The sequence below is a fragment of the Protomyctophum parallelum genome (genome assembly GCF_964188405.1).
Source record: "Protomyctophum parallelum genome assembly, chromosome: 8".
Classification (NCBI taxonomy): domain Eukaryota; kingdom Metazoa; phylum Chordata; class Actinopteri; order Myctophiformes; family Myctophidae; genus Protomyctophum; species Protomyctophum parallelum.
The window spans coordinates 48,272,047-48,294,605 of record NC_139703.1 but is presented as its reverse complement, the minus strand read 5'-3'; the positions used below and the strand labels follow the sequence as shown (position 1 = coordinate 48,294,605).

Sequence of the window (22,559 nt, the reverse complement as noted above, 5' to 3'; positions counted from 1 at the left end):
CAGGAGGCTCAGAGACCTCGGCCCCCTCACAGGAGGCTCAGAGAAAATGACACTTTCTGTCAGGCGGCCATTTAGGGGCCAGCGCTGCCACTACCAGGGCAGGAGGGGATACAGCGGGAAATACCTGTAAATAGGTATTAGCCCATTCTGACCTGAGATCAGATTCATACGAGGTTTGCACTGGACACACACAGGTCTGATTAACCCATTCTGACCTGAGATCAGATTAAAAAAATGTCAGTCGTTCTTCGATTTTTTTCAAAAATAGCAGACCTACAAGCTCGTATCGCGCCACTCGGTGGCGCGATATGAGCTTGTAGATCTGCTATTTTTCAATAGCTAAAGCACGACATGATGCCGACACCAAAATGGGTGCCCGGTCAGAATGGGTTAAGGTATACCGGAGAGCCGAGAAACAGCAGAGACCAACAAGCACATGCTGGGCAACTTTGACGATGGAGAGGGCCACTGTATTTATTTATATTACTGTCGTTAGTGTCGTATAGCCGATCTACAAGCTCAAAACGCATTGTGGATCAGCTATTTTTGCTATATTTAAAATTGAAATCCTGAATTATTCTTTTGCTATTGTTGAATTGTTGAATCCTGAAAAGTAAAATGTGTTATTTAATTTCAAATGCCTTTTTTATATTTTTTATCCCACGATTTTGTAACCCATTTTTCACCCCTGTGTCAATCATCTAATGTGATCCTGGGCTCTACACACCCTCCGCCAACCTGGGGAGAGCAACGGACTTGAACTCATGCTTCCTTCATGCTTGAGTGTCCAAGTTGCTCCTTTACACCTGACAGGGGGGAGTTTTCCTGGTTGAACGTAGCGTGTGGAAGGAACACGTTATTCCAACCAGTTCCTTTCCCCTCCATCAGGCTGGCCAGTTTAGAGACCAGGATTACACCCCTATTTATTACAGGGATGCAGGTAGTCCACATGACATGCCCATAAAATAAAATAAAATAAAATAAAATAAAATAAGATAAGATAAGATGGCCTGTATACATTCCCTTCTCTGCGTAGTAGGCAGACCCACCATCCAATGCGTCAGTAGCATTATACGTTATATAAAAATGTGCCAAACAAGCCGTGACAAACAAGCCGAAAATCTATTACTTCCAATACAAACATTGTTTTTCTACTATGTCCATATTCCAACTGCGTTTGCAGTTGTGAGTGAGAGGCAATACACAGCGCTCGCCGCTCGGCTCATGATGTGATCTAAACAGTGAAAGAGGCTCATCAAGAGGCTCATGTAATACATGGATGTATGTATTGTACAATATTTCACTTCTTTTGGCTGGGGGGGGGTTAGAACATTTGAAACCTTGTTCTTCACAGTTCAAATCTTTAATTACTTATTTGCTGCAAATCACATAACTGTCTCTTTGTATCGCTAATAACATTTGTGTTGTTGGTGGCATTTGCTTACAGTATGTTATCCGCCCTTAGGTGCCTTCTGATTCTTGTAGGTTATCACATTATGCTTTCAGTTGGATGCAAACAGCAACCAGTGTGGTGAGCACTGGTGGCTGGTTGGTTTGAGAGCTACATATCGTATCGTTGTGGCAGCGGTGGCCGAGTGGATTGCGGAGCGGGCTAGATATCGGAAGGTCGCCAGTTCGAATCAGCGGTCCGACACGTTAAAATTACCACCGTTGAAGTGCCCTTGGACAAGGCATTGAACCACTACCATGAAATGCTCCATGTGGGCCTGGCTGTAAACAAGTATCTGATGCTTAGTCCAGTTACCCTTGGTAAACTTGATTTACCAGAACGCATTTCTTCTTCTTCTTCTTCTCGTATGTATACCTTATTGTCTCTGGAGGTAATGTAAATGGTAAATGGTAAATGGTGCATTTATATAGCGCCTTTATCCAAGGCGCTTTACATAGATTGTGCATTACATTCACCCATTCATACACCGATTGCGGCGGAAGCCATGCAAGGCACCAACCAGCACATCGGGAGCAATTTGGGGTTCAGTGTCTTGCCCAAGGACACTTCGACATGTAGACAGGAGGAGGAGCCGAGATTCGAACCGCCGACCCATGGATCATTGGACGACCTGCTCTACCTCCTGAGCCTCAGTCGCCCCCAATGTGATGCCATAGTGCTTCACAGTACGCAAGATAAATCAAGACATATAACGGATATAAAAGATATAAATGATACAAACACTATCAAAAAGCAAATAATATTCAATGAGGTATTTTGGTTGGTGCTATGGCAGAAGTAAAAAAAAAAGAAAAGTAAAAAAAAACAAACAGCGGGCCTGTTTCCAGGTCAGTGATCTATGTCTGCGACCAGATGGAGGCAGTGCAAATAATAGAGCCCGTATGGTTGTGTTCTGTGTTGTGATGGCTTTGCTCTTGAGGTCTGAGAGGTTGGGGGACATGCAGAGGACATATGGTTTCAGAGGCAATGCATGTTTCATTTAACCCATTCTGAACGGGCACCCATTTTGGTGTCGGCATCATGTCATGCTTTAGCTATTGAAAAATAGCAGATCTACAAGCTCATATCGCGCCACCGAGTGGCGCGATACGAGCTTGTAGGTCTGCTATTTTTGAAAAAAATCGAAGAACGACTGAAATTTTTAGAATCTGATCTCAGGTCAGAATGGGTTCGTCAGGACCAGTGTGTGTCCGGCGGAAACCTCGTATGAATCTGATCTCAGGTCAGAATGGGTTAATATGGATACATTTGTTCTAATTGGAAGCAGTTGACATGGTGGAGAAGGGGGGGGGCAATAGAGTAACATGGGTTAGACCAGTGGTTCCCAAACTTTTTTGCCCGTGACCCAAAAGAGAAATTTGATGTGTCCCCCCCCCCGACTCCCCGGGACCCAAACTAGTTCACGCGCTGCGCGCCACATTGTGAACTTGTGGATCTGCTATTTTCACAACTTCTAAAACATTTGTTTTCTAATTTTTCTGGAATTTCTTAAAATTTTCGTTGATTTCTTCATGAAAATTACTGACAAAAATCATTGAATTTTGTTTTTAATTCATGAAAATCTTTGCTATTTTTTACAATATTTTTTAGATTAAAAACAAAAGGTAATAACTTTAAACAAAATGTAGCAAACCAAAAGGTAAAGGTATACCGATAAAAAGTGGTCCGCGACCCAACGTTTGGGAACATTTCGCCTCAAGATTTCCTCTGGGTGCCTTCTCTATAAATATATATACTCTAAGGGCGAAAGCAACAGAAATCACCTTGAGTTTGCAAAATGCAAAGAGTTTTTGCTGACAGCATTTTATGGATGTCCGTGGTGCTCTAAAAGGACTTTATTGTCCAGGATGATTCAGAGATATTGAAGAACTCCACCATTTCAACAGTTTCATTACTGACATAAAAGGTCGCGAGGACGTAATTACCGGGTTTGGCAATTTTTTTATGACAAATACCGGAAGATATAATTCCCTCCGGACATCCGGGCCGACGGCCAACAATTGCACTCACTCTCTCTCTCTCTGTATTTCTATCACTCTCTCTCTCTCACACACACACAAATACGCACGCACGCACACAAACACACACACACACACACACACACACACACACACACACACACACACACACACACACACACACACACACACACACACACACACACACACACACACACACACACACACACACACACACACACACACACACACACACACACACACACACACACACACAGCGATACACAGCATTACAAAGATGAAGAGATTGGCACTTATTAGTGTAGTAATGAAGGCAAGGTCAAATGCAATGAATGCATCCAACAGAGATGCCTAAAGACAAGAGCTGTCCATATGGTTGTGTCACATGCAGGTGAAACCACAGCGTATTCACGGTACTGTCCCATAAAACATTACCACTCAAAACACAAAACTCTATGATAAGACTCTACAAGTTCTCCACAAAAGCTTAAACAACTGTCCCAAGCCTGGCCCTAATATTCTTGCACTGCTGACTGCTGGCTATGGTCTTCAGACTGCTTGGGATGGTATTGAAACCACATAGTAAGTAGCCTTGCCGAGCCATGAGGCCCACAGGGCAGGAGCCTATCTCCTGTTTCTGTAGCCATGAGGCCCATAGGGCAGGAGCCTATCTCCTGTTTCTGTAGCCATGAGGCCCATAGGGGCAGGAGCCTATCTCCTGTTTCTGTAGCCATGAGGCCCATAGGGCCAGGAGCCTATCTCCTGTTTCTGTAGCCATGAGGCCCATAGGGCAGGAGCCTATCTCCTGTTTCTGTAGCCATGAGGCCCATAGGGGCAGGAGCCTATCTCCTGTTTCTGTAGCCATGAGGCCCATAGGGCAGGAGCCTATCTCCTGTTTCTGTAGCCATGAGGCCCATAGGGCAGGAGCCTATCTCCTGTTTCTGTAGCCATGAGGCCCATAGGGACAGGAGCCTATCTCCTGTTTCTGTAGCCATGAGGCCCATAGGGCAGGAGCCTATCTCCTGTTTCTGTAGCCATGAGGCCCATAGGGACAGGAGCCTATCTCCTGTTTCTGTAGCCATGAGGCCCATAGGGCAGGAGCCTATCTCCTGTTTCTGTAGCCATGAGGCCCATAGGGCAGGAGCCTATCTCCTGTTTCTGTAGCCATGAGGCCCATAGGGACAGGAGCCTATCTCCTGTTTCTGTAGCCATGAGGCCCATAGGGCAGGAGCCTATCTCCTGTTTCTGTAGCCATGAGGCCCATAGGGCAGGAGCCTATCTCCTGTTTCTGTAGCCATGAGGCCCATAGGGCAGGAGCCTATCTCCTGTTTCTGTAGCCATGAGGCCCATAGGGGCAGGAGCCTATCTCCTGTTTCTGTAGCGTGAGGCAGCTTGATGTACAAGTACACCCCCTGGACATGACGCTAGTATATCGCAGGGACCCCCAATCCAACCCTCGATGCTGAGTGCCAAGCAGGGGAGGCACTGGGTCCCATTTTTAGAGTCTTTGGTATGACCCGGCCGGGGATTGAACGCCAACCTCCCAGTCTCAGGGCGGACACTCTAACCACAAGGCCACTGAGCTAGTATTGAAACCCAAACCACATGCCTCCTCCTCCAATACATGGAATCACCTGGTGTTTCTTTTCACCGGCCTGCAGCGAAGAAATTCAACTGCAAGAAGACAACCAATTGTTTTTGTTGGGTTACTCCAGGCCGAGCTGGACGCACCGTGGAGGATTCAGAGCCCTGTTCGGCACCGTGGTATAGGCAGGACCTTTACCCCTGCGCCCCCTGAGTTCCCCTGGCTTCATTATTTATTCAGGTAGGGTTATGAGCTACGCAGCGCTGTGGGTCGGGCTGCCAAAATATTGGGAGATCAAACACTAAGTCAGCTGCAGAATTTGGGATGAGGTGCTGTGGACTGCGGAGGTTTGAGAGAGAGGATGCAGCAAGGCCAGGAAGGAGAGTTATACATGTACAGCAGTCAATTATATATATATTTATTATTTATATATATGTATATTTATAACGGACAGGAGTCTGAGTGATCATGATCACACTGTGTGGGCCTCCTAAAGCCCTAAACATATAAGATAATAATGTTAAAAGGAACTCAGATAAAGACTATAAAGGACAACTTTATTTTTTTTTAACCAAGGTTGATTGTTTTAGTAGGTTGTCATTAGAGAAAGTAAAAGATGAGTGTTACTTTGTTTTTTCATTTGCCGCTTTCTTTTGTTCTAGTGATTTTAGCCATTTTTTACAGGGGGGGCGGGGGCATTCGAACATGGGGCTAAATACGTATTTTTTAACTAAATTTGATTTCTTTATTATTATATAGTCCTATTAGACCCCAGGAAATTACATGTGGCCACAAAATATCACAGGATCTACTGAATGTGAAGGGGGGTACTATATAGGGGCTACCATAGTGTGTAAGACACACTATGGTAGCTATATATATAGTACAAACTGTAGGGCTGTGAATCTTTGGGTGTCCCACGATTCGATTCGATTCCGATTCTTGGGGTCACGATTCGATTCAAAAACGATTTTTTTTTTATTCAAAAGATTTTTTTTCCAGATTCGAAACTATTCTCTATTCAAAATGATTCTTGATTCAATACATAGGATTTCATCACAATCTACTCCAGCCAACTGAAGTGATTAACTTGAAAATGACTGAAGACATGATGTTTACTGTAAGGGTGAGGGTTAGGGTGAGCTTACATTTCATATTATAAACACCATGTAGTGAAAACTCCTATAACTAACCAGAAAAAAATAAAAAAATAAATAATAATAATAATAATAATAATAATAATAATAAATAATAATAAATTCGATTTTTGGAAATTATGAATCGATTTTGAATCGTTCATAACGGGAATCGCGATTCTAATTCGAATCGATTTTTTTTGACACCCCTAACAAACTGACATATTGAGCCTATGATATACCCACTGTGTATACGGCTCAATGTGTCAGTTTATCACCCCCCCACTTGACATTTATTAGATCCTGTGATATTTTGTGGCCAGATGTACATTTCTGGGGTCTAATAGGACTATAGTAAGTAATAGAAAATAAATTGCTATAACATTTTGTAAAAGAAAATACATATTTAGCCCCTACTCCGAGTCTCTCTCGCGTGACTGAACTTCTCACCCTATCTCTGCCAGGGAGATGCCAGCCACTCGGCGAAGAAAACTCATTTCGGCCGATTCATGACCATACTGTAGGTAAGAGTAGGAACGAAGATTGCTCGGTAGACAGAGAGCTTTGCCTTCTGGCTCAGCTCTCTTTTGGTCACAACAGTGCGGTACAGCCCCTGCATGCTGCTTCGATTCTCCGGCTGATCTCCTTCTCCGTCCTCCCCTCACTAATGAACAAGACCCTGAGATACTTAAACTCCTTCCCTTGAGTTAACCCATTCTGAACGGGCACCCATTTTGGTGTCAGCATCATGTTATGCTTTAGCTATTTAAAAATAGCAGATCTACAAGCTCATATCGCGCCACCGAGTGGCGCGATACGAGCTTGTAGGTCTGCTATTTTTGAAAAATCGAAGAGCGACTGACATTTTTAGAATCTGATCTCAGGTCAGAATGGGTTCATCAGACCAGTGTGTGTCCGGCGGAAACCTCGTAGGAATCTGATCCCAGGTCAGAATGAGTTAATATCTCATTCCCTACTTGGACTGCACAATCCATCAGTTTCCTGCTGAGAACCATAGCCTCAGATTTGGAGATGCTGATACTCATCCCACTCATACACTCGACTGCGAAGCGGTCCAGTGAGAGTTGAAGGTCTTGGACCGATCGTGCCATCAGGACTACATCATCTGCAAAAAGCAGTGAAGCAGCCCTTAGCTCACCGAGCCGTATACCCTCTCTTCACCTCTAGGTCCTGTCCATGAAAATCACAAACAGGATAGGTGAATATGAAATATTTAGTGAGTATGATTTGATACCTGAACTGAATATAAACACGACTACGGAGTAGGAAGTGTAAAATGTCTAAGGGCAACAGTTTATTAAAAGTTACAATTATCTATTTCCAATTTCCATTTTGAGCTGTGGTCAATATTGTCAAGTCAACTGGCAGAATCTTTTCAAGTAGTCAGTAACAAAACATGACATATAACAGTAAACTTTCACCCCTGCTGTAATAACCCATTCTGACCGGGCACCCATTTTGGTGTCAGCATCATGTTATGCTTTAGCTATTTAAAAATAGCAGATCTACAAGCTCATATCGCGCCACCGAGTGGCGCGATACGAGCTTGTAGGTCTGCTATTTTTGAAAAATCGAAGAACGACTGACATTTTTTAGAATCTGATCTCAGGTCAGAATGGGATAAACTCACTTGTCTCGGGGAAACAGGAGATGTACTGCATTTTAGACTGTCAGGATCAGAACGCCCTGGGGGGCTACAGGTGTTTCCTTGGCCTGCATGGCTCTGACAACTGGGCCAAGGATAGCACCATCATTCCTGTTCCAGCTTGCAACAACGTGATAATTGTAGCCGAGGATTCCATTTCAAACTTCATTAAGTTTCAAAGCACGATTTGTCACTTTGCCCGATAGGAAGGGAAGATAGAGAGAGAGGCCAAAGAAAGAGAGAAAGAAGAGAAACAATCTCCACTCTTCCACTGAGGAGAGCATCAATATTTGAACAACCCTTCAGTCCAATGGAGGCGAGGGGTTCACGGGTGTCACAAGGCACCTCTGCCACAATTAATTTCAATAAACGCTACTCAGTAATATGATTAGTGTTCTCTTGGACCAGAGACATGACTGAAAGGGTTAATGCCTCAGCCCTGTCTAATTCCACTTTAATTTGAAAACCAATTCTAAATCCTAATTACTTTTCCGCCAAAACTGCTGGAGCTGAAAATGTCACCCATGGCACGCGCGCACATGCATCACCGGCGGTGGTGTCCCGCTCGGTCACATGGGGGGAATGGTGGGAGTTTTTGTGAGCTGCCTAAATATTAGTCAGCTAGGCTCAACATCTGCCTACCAATTAGATGACGGAAGGTAGATAGAGGGGGGCATGGAGCAGTGTCAGGAAGACAGATGCAGACAGATGAGGAATGGGAGTATATGGAAGACATTGTTAGGTATAGGAAATAAGTGGGGAAGATCTTCTGGAGGGTTCTAAAGGCCCAAGATGAATGCCAATGAGAGAGAGAGAATGAGAGAGAGAGAATGAGAGAGAGAGAGAGAATGAGAGAGAGAGAGAGAGAGAGAGAGAGAGAGAGAGAGAGAGAGAAAACAAACACACCCAGAGAGAGACAAAGAAACACCACACAGACGGACGGATGAATGGACGGACAGGGGAAACTCTGAGAACTGTAATATGTAATATGACTGCATAAATTGTACCATGAAGAATTTAAATAAAGTATATTTAACCCATTCTGACCTGAGATCAGATTAAAAAAATGTCTATTACATCCTGACAGTTTCATTATTAACCCATTCTGACCTGAGATCAGATTTAAAAAATGTCAGTCGTTCTTCGATTTTTCAAAAATAGCAGACCTACAAGCTCGTAGCGCGCCACTCGGTGGCGCGCTATGAGCTTGTAGATCTGCTATTTTTCAATAGCTAAAGCATAACATGATGCCGACACCAACATGGGTGCCTGTTCAGAATGGGTTAAAAAGGAAACTCTGACCACGCACGTACGCACGCACGCACGCACTCACACACGCACGCACGCACACACGTACGTTACACTTGAATGAAACATCTCGTCCACACCCTCTCTCCGTCCCTAATTTGCACCTCAGGCCTCTCTCTCTCCAACCGTTAGATGGTCCTTTCAGGAGCACCATCACACCCCTCAGGAGGGCAAATCCACTGTGAGACAAGGCACTCAGCTGCCGGTATTGATCTTGCACTCTGATTTCAGAGGGTCTCTTTGACAGAGCAAAGGAAGGCGGGTGGGGGTCCATCAAAAGGGAACAACTCAGGAGAAGGGCCTGCGCATCGTCGCTGTCGGACGGAAATCTCTTAAAGGTTTTATGACATTCATTTTCATTTCTTTTTTCTTTTAGGTTTTATGACCTCAAATACACCCAAAAAACCTGAACTTTGAACATTCAGTGGATTTTCTGTGGTCTGAAGTTTTCTTTGGGGTTTGGAAGCCTTTTGAGCTACAATGAAAACAGGCAACACAGTGAAAACAGTGACATCTGCTGGCAAATCCCATTGACATATATGGGATTTGCAGGATCTTACATCATAATCTGCCGGAAAATCAGAGCACCTGTTTGAGCCAGAAAACCCCAGATCACAGAAAATCTACTGAATGTTAAAATTTCATATTTTTTGGGTGCAATTGAGATTAATGTCACAATCCCTTTAAACCTTAAAACCTTGTTCTTGTTAATACTTTACGTTGGATAAAACCCTCACACAGACGAGCTTGTAGATATTTTTGTACAGTAGGCCATGGCATTGATTTGCCCCTCAAATCACAAGTGAGGTGGCGATCTTATCTTCGTACATCATCATACATCATCTCATTCCGGCCAATCAGAACATGCGTCCTCACCTTCCTCTTCAATGTTTGTGTTCACAATGTTTGTGTTTACACGAACACTAAAAAATGTCCATTCATTGTCAATGGGATTTAAGGTTTGTTCCAGACCCACAGGAACGCTCCCAGGGTCATATATACAGTGTGTGTGTGTGTGTGTGTGTGTGTGTGTGTGTGTGTGTGTGTGTGTGTGTGTGTGTGTGTGTGTGTGTGTGTGTGTGTGTGTGTGTGTAGGTTGCGCACAGGTAGTGAAAAACAACCATGCTGTTTTCGTGCTCAGACCCAGACCCACCCACCCACACACACACACACACACACATAGCTCCGTAAGGGAGTGGTTGCACCACTCAAAAATGGAAATACAAGCCAAGGTTCAACATAATTTACTATAGATATGACCGGCTACATAAAGGTATCCTGTTATTTAACACAGACTATTTGCATACTTCAAACAAGACAACTTGTTTCGGCTTCTGAGGGGCTTGCCAAACTAAAGAAAGTTTAGAGGACAAAGGTTTTTTATACTGCCTCAGAACCCCGCTCTTGAGTTCTAATGTGAATGCTAGACTAAGCCTACTCTGTATTCTGCCTAGCAACACTGTGTCTCGCTGAAGCATTGTATACAGCGCTGGAACGTTTTATCATGGCTGGATCTCCACTGTGCATTTTCATCAATCTCTGACGTACTTTGACATAATTTGTCTCTGAGATTTTGTCACGTCTGGCCACAGACACAGTGGACAAAGTGTGTGCTGTCTCTCTGACTCTCAATGAATTAACCCATTCTGAACGGGCACCCATTTTGGTGTCGGCATCATGTTATGCTTTAGCTATTGAAAAATAGCAGATCTACAAGCTCATATCGCGCCACCGAGTGGCGCGATACGAGCTTGTAGGTCTGCTATTTTTGAAAAATCGAAGAACGACTGACATTTTTAGAATCTGATCTCAGGTCAGAATGGGTTAATCAGACCAGTGTGTGTCCAGTGGAAACCTCGTATGAATCTGATCTCAGGTCAGAATGGGTTAATCGCCTGCTGGTTGTGTTTGTAGTCATACAGAGAGGGACGATCCACACCCAGGCTTTCTTCAGAACAGTCCATGGTACAATTGCATGCTGACAGATTGCAGAACAATAAATGAATAGCCCAGTGGCTGACCAATCACACATGTTGTGAAAGGCACTGCCGGAGTTATTATGTCCTTACTTTGTTCGGTTGGAGTAACCCATTCTGACCTGAGATCAGATTCATACGAGGTTTCCGCCGGACACACACTGGTCTGATGAATCCATTCTGACCTGAGATCAGTTTCTAAAAATGTCAGTCGCTCTTCGATTTTTCTAAAAATAGCAGACCTACAAGCTCGTATCGCGCCACTCGGTGGCGCGATATGAGCTTGTAGATCTGCTATTTTTAAATAGCTAAAGCATAACATGATGCTGACACCAAAATGGGTGCCCGGTCAGAATGGGTTAAGTCCTCCAACAAAATTCATAAGGTCATATATCTGCTTACATACTGTAACCGTTTGATTACGCAGACAGATAAAGTCAGTTTCCGACTAGTACCTCACCCGCTGGGCACGGGGGATCCCATGGTGTCGAACGATGAAGGACGGCACTGGTTCAAACCAAGGCTTTCTGAGAGATTTACACACTATGTTGCATCTGGTGACAGTGATAAGGGCATGTCCCCTTAGCTCCCTGTTTGTCAGCTCTCACACTGTGCTAAATATCCCATTCTGACCTGAGATCAGATTCATACGAGGTTTCCGCCGGACACACACTGGTCTGATGAACCCATTCTGACCTGAGATCAGATTGTAGAAATGTCAGTCGTTCTTCGATTCTTTCAAAAATAGCAGACCTACAAGCTCGTATCGCGCCACTCGGTGGCGCGATATGAGCTTGTAGATCTGCTATTTTTCAATAGCTAAAGCATAACATGATGCCGACACCAAAATGGGTGCCCGTTCAGAATGGGATAAGGGAAGATGTGTGTTGTAATACTTCAGAGACGCTTTGATAGCTGGGTCTTCCAGATAGGCCTAGAGAAAGCGATAGTGTCAAAACCTAATCCTCACATCCCCCCCCTTTGCCTGACGTTTTGTGTGGAAAAGAGACATATTTTGTCTGCTGGTGGAGTCTTAGCCAATTATTCTCCTCATTAGGGATAACAAGATATAATGATACATTTTAACCCATTCTGACCTGAGATCAGATTCATAACGAGGTTTCCACTGGACACATATTGGTTTGATTGACCCATTCTGACCTGAGATCAGATTCTAAAAAAATGTCAGTCGTTCTTCGATTTTTCAAAAATAGCAGACCTACAAGCTCGTATCGCGCCACTCGGTGGCGCGATATGAGCTTGTAGATCTGCTATTTTTCAATAGCTAAAGCACGACATGATGCCAACACCAAAATGGGTGCCCGGTCAGAATGGGTTAAATGCTGGTGGATGTAGCTTTAATGGGCCAGAAATTTATGAAAATGTCTCTCTGAACATACACTACAGTTGAATCTCATATTCATGCAGCCACTCCGGTTTTCTTAGATTAAATAGCCACTTAGAAAACTATAGCATTTGTAGCCTATTTTCACCAATTACAATCAATTCAAACAATATGCCTCATATGGAATATTTTAGGTTTAATAGGTTAACACCAACTCACATCATAGCACATATAAACAAGATATGTGTCGATATAATATTTCTTTATATTAAAGAGATCTATTTAATTCAAGAAATAAGATAAGATATTAAAAAGTAAATTGTGGCTGGATACCCTTCATAATTATACACTCAGTTTGGAGGAGACCTAAACTGTATGATCCAGTGAGAAACCAGAACCAGGGTTCACGCACGCACGCACGCACGCACGCACGCACGCACGCACGCAACACACCCACGCAACACACCCACGCACGCACGCAGGCACGCACGCACGCACGCACACAATGCAGTTTACGCACATTGTTTACAAATCCTCCTGAGATTTAACTTTGTTGTAGAACAATTTCTGCACGCTTCGAGGACAAACACGTGGTTCCTCTGGGTCTGATTGTTAGAACATAAGTTCTAGCGGTCCAGACATGAGAGCTACTTTCACATTCTGCTCTCGTCTCTGGCTTATAGCGCAGACAACAACTCCGTTCACTTATATTGTCTACATCTCTCCATGCTCTGTGGGATCTGATAATGAGGCATCCAGCCAAGCCAAACATCTGGTCAACCTGCCCTCATCTGAACCCATTTAAACTCCCAACAGCGTGGCCAACACAGGTCATACAAGTCTTAAAGGAGAGTTTCGTGCTAGAAGGCTTTCTCACCTTTCGTTGCAGTTGTTTAGTGTTTAACTAAATATATTTAGTTATATATTTAGGTCTGGTCTGCAGTTATTGTAGGCGAGAGCCGGCACTTCCGTGTTGGCCACAAAAGCGGGTTGTGATTATAAGCACAACCCGTGTATAGGATTTGGAATGAAATCACTTCATAATAATTATTCTGAAGCTATACGACAGATAAACAAAGCTTGTGGACTTCAGTGCTCAGGGCAGCTCTTACCTGGTTTGGACCCTTCAGCTACAGAGCCGTTGTAGACCTGGTTCTGGAACTCAGGCCTGTTGTCGTTCATGTCGATAACGTAGATGTACAGATCTATTGGATTCTCCACCTGGTTGCCATTCATGTCCACTGCATGGGCTCGCAACTATGTACATGCACGCACACATGCACACATGCACACACACACACACACACACACGCACACGCACACGCACACGGAAACACAGAAACAAAGAAAAGACATTAGCATCATGGGCGGAGCTTGAGGGGGTTCAGGGGGTGCAGTGCAGTGCACTGCACCCCCTGGCAAAAAATAAATAAAAATAAAAAAAATATATATTTTTTTAAACGTAACTTCTGGCTTCTGACTGTAGTTTGTAATCATCTCTCTTATCATGATATGATGACTCGCTGTACGGCTGTAGTGCATGTGTGTATGTGTGTGAGCTGCTGTACTACCTAAATAACTCATTTTTAGGGGTTAGGGCATTGTAAAAACGCTAAAATAATAAAATAAAGGTGTCGTTGGCCAAGCAGTCGGCCAAGCAGTCGCACCCCCAGGCGTCAAGTTCAAGCTCCGCCTATGATTAGCATCCAGTTCTCTGTCCCTCCATGGAAATTAACAGTGGTGTTCAACTTTGAATGACATGAACCTCGCCAGGCGTTAGAATGGGAACACAATCAACCATATTTACATGGTGGCCATGTTGGCATTTTGCTTTGACAAAGCAGACCAGGGTGGCAACGGGGTGACATAACTTAATGGCAAGATCGCCCAATATGGTCACAACACAACACAACACAAACAGCTCAATTAGCACGTTTTGCTAATTGGCTACTCCAACTGATCTGTAGATTACTCTCATTCTCCTTGCCAGTAGGAATTGAGTATATCCTGTTGGCATCTTTCATGGACCCTCGCCAACGGCACGGCAGGAGCAGTAAAGTAGTGACATGTATATTAACACTTAGCCCGCTAGCATTTATTGAAAAATTAGGATCTAATTCACGCCAGCATTTTTCCCAGTTGAGCTCTTATTTTGAAAAGCCACATTTCCAGACTTCCGGAAGTAGACATATCCTAGTAAGTAGGGCTGTGAATCTTTGAATCGATTCGATTACGATTCTTGGGGTAACGATTTGATTCAACTCGATTCTCAATCCAAAAACGTTTTTTTTGGACGCCTGATGGAGGGGAAAGGAACTGGTTGGAATAACGTGCTCCTTCCACGCGCTACGTCCAACCAGGGAAACTCCCCCCTGTCAAGTGTAAAGGAGCAACTTGGACACTCAAGCATGAAGGAAGCATGAGTTAAGTCCGTTGCTCTCCCCAGGTTGGTGGAGGGTGTGTAGAGCCCAGGATCACATCACAGGATGATTGACACAGGGGTGAAAAATGGGTTACAAAATCGTGGGACAAAAAATATAAATTATAAAAAAAACAAAAAACGTTTTTTTCCAGATTCAAAACGATTCTCTATTCAAAATGATTCTCGATTCAATACATAGGATTTCATCAAAATCCACTCCAGTCTTGAACTCAAGTAACTTGTAACTACAGTAACTTGAAAATGACTGAAGATATATGATGTTTACTGTGATTAGGGTAAGCTTACATTTCATATTACAAACACCATGTAGTGAAAACTCCTGTAACTGTAACCAGAATCTTTTTTTGGAAATTATGAATCTACCGGTATTTTGAATCGTTCATAACGGGAATCGCGAATCTATGCCAGGGCACAGGAGGCCTCCACAGCGTTGGCTCTGTGCCATCAAAGAAACGTTGTTTTGACCAAAAACGCCATCTGGGAATAAGGAATAAGATATACAGGTGATTGAAAGAAACAGATAGAATGGATTATTATGGCGAGGACGATCTAAGATGGGCGATCCATTGTCATGACAACAACAGGCCCGATGCTAACGCAAGTAGCATTATGGCTTGATCGATCGAAAGTGCTATTAAAAGTGCAATTGCCATTGATCAACGGCAATGGCGCAGAAGCGGTTAACATCTATTCAGCTGTAGGTCTACTATACAGGAATCATCAGGGAGGTGCACCAGCTCCACGTACTGGAAACTCATGGTTCGGGGAGCGGAAAGTCAGTGGATGGATGTTTGTGTGGCCATTGGCAACTGGCAACTGGCAAATGGAAACAAAAAAATACGGGGAAGCAGCTTTTTGCTTCTACGGGCCGTCGGCATGGAACAAGCTCCCACTGTACCTTCGTCAGGCAGCCTCTGTAGACATTTTTAAAGCTCAGCTCAAGACCCACATCTACAACATTGCCTTTAATTGATCCTTTATTTTTTATTTTTCATGTCCTCACTGTACTGCATTACTGCTTGTTTTTTAATGTCGTTGCCTTGCTTTTCTTTTATTCTCCATTGTTCTGTAAAGCACTTTGAGCTGCATTTCATGTCATGAAAGGTGCTATACAAATAAAGTTTTATTATTATTATTATTATTTTGCCGTGGCCTCTCCCACCGATGTGCCTTTAAAAAAAAAATCTATTCACAATATGAGTTGAAAGCACAATAAGGGAGGAGAAGGGAAAGAGCGAGACATGAAAACTCAAAGAAGAGGGAGAGGGTGTGATGAGTGATGTGACAAAAGCAATCACCATCCACTGTACAACAGGATGTCTTCATCACTTCATCACTATGGTTACACAGTACTGTGCGCGCTGCACTCCCATTAACCACTTTCAACCTGGTGCCGCTATTTAGATTTTGTTGATTTTTATACTTTATACTTTTGTGAGCTTGTAGATTGTATATATTCTTGACAAATCCCCAGGGTTTTAGTGGCTTAACTGGTTACTGGTGATATCACACAACAACACAAAGCTTCAGAATAGCTCTGCAAACTCAACTGCGCTGTGGCCTGTGGGACATTATTACTCGCAACACATTCGCCTTCAATTATATGTAAATAGTCTTCCGAAATATTGTGGAATCACAACTGGCCTTACTGTGCAAGAATGGGCAGTATAGAGTATAGTAGTAGGAGTATAGAGGAGAGATGTACCCCTCTCTCCGTGCTGCGGCATGCTGTTGTGAAGGGAGAGACAGCTCTTTTGTGCTCCAGAACATTGCCTAACCCATTCTGAACGGGCACCCATTTTGGTGTTGGCATCATGTTGTGCTTTAGCTATTGAAAAATAGCAGATCTACAAGCTCATATCGCGCCACCGAGTGGCGCGATACGAGCTTGTAGGTCTGCTATTTTTTGAAAAATCGAAGAACAACAAAATAATCGAAGAACAACTGACATTTTTTTTAATCTGATCTCAGGTCAGAATGGGTTCATCAGACCAGTGTGTGTCCGGCGGAAACCTCGTATGAATCTGATCTCAGGTCAGAATGGCCTAACAGATCTATCTGCCAGACTATTCAGAGGAATGTGTCAGGATACACTCCGGCATGTCGGAGGACTGAATGCTGGCGTGGAAGCTATAGGGTGACCATTATTTACAAAACCCCAAACCGGGACCCTATAATTAATGTCACGACGTGAAGACTATTTTTTATTCTTTCACCTGGTGTTTTCATCAAGAAGGGACAGTTATTTTTGCACTTAGCTCACCTAGTGACTGCATCTTTCAACTAAACAGAACGATAAACATTTATGAGCACTCAAAACAAGTGTTATTATATTTTAACTGTGGTCAAATCCGGGACAATTTGGTAGTGAATGTTGGGGGAAAGCAGGACATTTGAACGTTTCTGAGATAATCCGTCGGCACTCGGGACACCAAGCTTGAAACCGGGACCAAAATCCAACCAAAACCGAGATGTCTGGTCTCCGTAATGGAAACCCAAAGTTATGACGCTTTGTGTCTGGTGACGTGGGTTGTCCTGGCTTCTGTGTGTGTGTGTGTGTGTGTGTGTGTGTGTGTGTGTGTGTGTGTGTGTGTGTGTGTGTGTGTGTGTGTGTGTGTGTGTGTGAAAAAAAAAAACATAACGGCGGACACCTGCTAGACAGCTAGAACACACACTTTAATACGCAAATAACAATCCAGACACATGTTTACATATATTAACATGGACGCAGATATAAACCCACAGCTTGGTGTAGAGATACACACATCCAATCAAAAGAGCTCGCTTTAGCCACTTAATGATCCCAGAGGCTGGTTTTCCATAGGCTGGAGCAGGGCGAACAAACACAGAGAGAAACCCCAAACAAACACACAAACAAACAAACCAGCCCAATCTGTTTTCTCAGCTGTGGATGCTGCATGCTGAGCGGTGTGTGCGTGTGTGTGTGTGTGTGTGTGTGTGTGTGTGTCAGTGTGTGTGTGTGTGTGTGTGTGTGTGTGTGTGTGTGTGTGTGTGTGTGTGTGTGTGTGTGTGTGTGTGTGTGCAATTGTAATGTGGTGTGTGTGTGTGGGGGGGGGGGGGGGGGGGATTGTTTGGTTTGGATGGCTTTTCATTCTTGTTTACTTATTTTTGTAAATAACTTGTTTTGGAGGAGACAATGAAAATGTAAAATCGACCCTCCAGGCTAAACATCCTACTGATAATCTGAATGTAGTGTTGTTGATCTGTGCTGATGAAGGGAGATGGATAGGAGTTGGTCAAAATCATCCACCAGACAGCTGCGATCCAGGTGGCAAACAGATTATAATGTAATTCTAAGACAAACAACTCTCTCAATGTTTTATGAGAACTGAAAGAAAGAAACTAATTGTATGCCGTTATTGTACATTCCGAATGTTTGTGTTTTTGTAAACACAAAATCTAGTGCACGGGTCAGTAACGTGCATGATATCTCCACAATCATAAATGTACTGTCCTATATCACCACTTACAGTACAAGCATCACTACAAAGAACAGCAGCAACGAAATGAGGCAGCACAGATATAGAACAACCTGACGCTGCACCTGCAATGTTTTGGCCACTGTGTACCATATTCCTCCTCACCTTACAGTTAATGTCCCCTGGTGTTAGTCTGTCAAAAACACCACACTAACAAGCAAAGTTGACCTGGTAAAGCAGAACATCTTATACACTATGCCTCCTGTACAGTATAATATGCTAAGTTATTGCAACAGACTAAATGTCCCCTGAGCAAGGTTGATATCTAGACTATGATACATCATATACAATACAGTGCATCACAAGCAAGACAGTGTACTGTACAGTACATATACGCGGCTAGATAAGAGATGGAATCATTTTCAGGTGCCATCAACCTAATCTGCTGTGTGACTGTCTGTACGGGAAATGTGTATGTCAGTAGTTAATCGCACATACTACTAAACCAATCAGCTGTACATCTTTCTCGCACGCTGTCAGCAGGCCAAGGACCTCAATTCTCAAATATTTTTCAAATGGGGTCATGTAATAAAGATATGCATGTAGTATGTCTATAGTGCATGTATATAAATGGTAAATGGTGCATTTATATAGCGCCTTTATCCAAGGCGCTTTACAGAGATTGTGCATTACATTCACCCATTCATACACACATTCATACACCGATGGCAGCGGAAACCATGCAAGGCACCAACTAGCACATCGGGAGCAAGTAGGGGTTCAGTGTCTTGCTCAAGGACACTTCGACAGTAACTCTGGGGGAGCCCGGGTTCGAACTGGCAACCTTACGGTTACCATCCAGGCACTCTACCCCTGAGCCACCACCGCAGAGCAATCAATCCCCATCCAGACTATGGGATATGTGGCCTGGTACTAACTAGCAAATTAGAATGCTCCTTTCCCTATGCTGTGGGATAAGAGGCTCATTACTGACTATAGCCAATTATTATAACAATCTTGTCCCTCTGGCTTATGGGATGTACCGGATGTAACTATTAGACATACAAGTTCGCCGGTACACACTGATGTTAGATTGACACCAGAATATACATTCATAAATATGCCAAAATGCCACCAAGTATGTGAATTTTAAAGGACAACTTTAGTTTTTTTCAACCAATGTTCATGTTTTAGGTTGTTATTAGAGAAACTAAAAGGTGAGTGTTCATTTTCTTTCATTTGCTGCTTTCTTTCGTTTTAGGGATTTTAGCAGTTTTTGACAGGGGGGCGGGGGCATTCGAGCATGGGGCTAAATATGTATTTTTTTACAAAATATTATGGCGATATTTTTTATTATTATTTACTATAGTCCTAATAAACTCCAAGAAATTACATCTGACCACAAAAGATCACGGGATCTATTGAATGTGACATATTGAGCCTATACAAACAGTATAAGCCTTCCCCCAGTAGGCTACCTTCACATTCAGTAGATCCTGTGATCTGCTGTGGCCAGATGTAATTTCCTGGGGTTTATTAGGACTATAGTAAATAATACAAAAATAAATCACCATAAAATGTTGCCAAAAACATGCCAAAAACAAAAGAAAGCAGCAAATGAAAAAAAATTAAGACTCATCTTTTAGTCTCTCTAATAACAACCTAAAACATGAACCTTGGTTGAAAAAAACTAAAGTTGTCCTTTAATCTCTATGCACATTCAACTCAGTCTGAGCTGCCTTTTGACAAAGAGTGCCAATGAATGGCAAAGCAGAGAAAGACTCATACAGTCTAGCTGCCTCATAGATATATGAATCAGACTCATGCAGAAAGCTGAATAGTTCAGTCAAAGGAATAGTGCACTTTACTTCTTATCCAAAATAGGTTTTGAAAAAGCCATGTCTGCAGCACTGAGGTTGTATCACGCTAAAGCCATGTCTGCAGCACTGAGGTTGTATCACGCTAAAGCCATGTCTGCAGCACTGAGGTTGTATCACGCTAAAGCCATGTCTGCAGCACTGAGGTTGTATCACGCTAAAGCCATGTCTGCAGCACTGAGGTTGTATCACGCTAAAGCCATGTCTGCAGCACTGAGGTTGTATCACGCTAAAGCCATGTCTGCAGCACTGAGGTTGTATCACGCTAAAGCCATGTCTGCAGCACTGAGGTTGTATCACGCTAAAGCCATGTCTGCAGCACTGAGGTTGTATCACGCTAAAGCCATGTCTGCAGCACTGAGGTTGTATCACGCTAAAGCCATGTCTGCAGCACTGAGGTTGTATCACGCTAAAGCCATGTCTGCAGCACTGAGGTTGTATCACACTAAAGCCATGTCTGCAGCACTGAGGTTGTATCACGCTAAAGCCATGTCTGCAGCACTGAGGTTGTATCACGCTAAAGCCATGTCTGCAGCACTGAGGTTGTATCACGCTAAAAGCCATGTCTGCAGCACTGAGGTTGTATCACGCTAAAAGCCATGTCTGCAGCACTGAGGTTGTATCAGGCTAAAGCCATGTCTGCAGCACTGAGGTTGTATCACGCTAAAGCCATGTCTGCAGCACTGAGGTTGTATCACGCTAAAGCCATGTCTGCAGCACTGAGGTTGTATCACGCTAAAGCCATGTCTGCAGCACTGAGGTTGTATCACGCTAAAGCCATGTCTGCAGCACTGAGGTTGTATCACGCTAAAGCCATGTCTGCAGCACTGAGGTTGTATCACACTAAAGCCATGTCTGCAGCACTGAGGTTGTATCACACTAAAGCCATGTCTGCAGCACTGAGGTTGTATCACGCTAAAGCCATGTCTGCAGCACTGAGGTTGTATCACGCTAAAGCCATGTCTGCAGCACTGAGGTTGTATCACGCTAAAGCCATGTCTGCAGCACTGAGGTTGTATCACACTAAAGCCATGTCTGCAGCACTGAGGTTGTATCACGCTAAAGCCATGTCTGCAGCACTGAGGTTGTATCACGCTAAAGCCATGTCTGCAGCACTGAGGTTGTATCACGCTAAAGCCATGTCTGCAGCACTGAGGTTGTATCACGCTAAAGCCATGTCTGCAGCACTGAGGTTGTATCACGCTAAAGCCATGTCTGCAGCACTGAGGTTGTATCACGCTAAAGCCATGTCTGCAGCACTGAGGTTGTATCACGCTAAAGCCATGTCTGCAGCACTGAGGTTGTATCACGCTAAAGCCATGTCTGCAGCACTGAGGTTGTATCACACTAAAGCCATGTCTGCAGCACTGAGGTTGTATCACGCTAAAGCCATGTCTGCAGCACTGAGGTTGTATCACGCTAAAGCCATGTCTGCAGCACTGAGGTTGTATCACACTAAAGCCATGTCTGCAGCACTGAGGTTGTATCACGCTAAAGCCATGTCTGCAGCACTGAGGTTGTATCACGCTAAAGCCATGTCTGCAGCACTGAGGTTGTATCACGCTAAAGCCATGTCTGCAGCACTGAGGTTGTATCACGCTAAAGCCATGTCTGCAGCACTGAGGTTGTGTCACGCTAAAGCCATGTCTGCAGCACTGAGGTTGTATCACGCTAAAGCCATGTCTGCAGCACTGAGGTTGTATCACGCTAAAGCCATGTCTGCAGCACTGAGGTTGTATCACGCTAAAGCCATGTCTGCAGCACTGAGGTTGTATCACACTAAAGCCATGTCTGCAGCACTGAGGTTGTATCACGCTAAAGCCATGTCTGCAGCACTGAGGTTGTATCACACTAAAGCCATGTCTGCAGCACTGAGGTTGTATCACACTAAAGCCATGTCTGCAGCACTGAGGTTGTATCACACTAAAGCCATGTCTGCAGCACTGAGGTTGTATCACACTAAAGCCATGTCTGCAGCACTGAGGTTGTATCACGCTAAAGCCATGTCTGCAGCACTGAGGTTGTATCACGCTAAAGCCATGTCTGCAGCACTGAGGTTGTATCACGCTAAAGCCATGTCTGCAGCACTGAGGTTGTATCACGCTAAAGCCATGTCTGCAGCACTGAGGTTGTATCACGCTAAAGCCATGTCTGCAGCACTGAGGTTGTATCACGCTAAAGCCATGTCTGCAGCACTGAGGTTGTATCACGCTAAAGCCATGTCTGCAGCACTGAGGTTGTATCACACTAAAGCCATGTCTGCAGCACTGAGGTTGTATCACGCTAAAGCCATGTCTGCAGCACTGAGGTTGTATCACGCTAAAGCCATGTCT

General features: G+C 43.9%; 1 protein-coding gene across 2 annotated transcripts in view; it reads right to left on the bottom strand.

Annotated features, from left to right (window-relative positions):
• The window catches only part of cdh4 (cadherin 4, type 1, R-cadherin (retinal)), a 310,166-nt gene that overhangs the window by 58,134 nt on the left and 229,473 nt on the right, over window positions 1–22,559 (bottom strand). For both annotated transcript variants that reach the window (XM_083771514.1, XM_083771515.1), the window contains exon 7: window positions 13,579–13,723. In XM_083771514.1, the coding sequence (XP_083627640.1) occupies window positions 13,579–13,723 (145 nt within the window). The remainder of the gene's footprint in view (window positions 1–13,578; window positions 13,724–22,559) is intronic.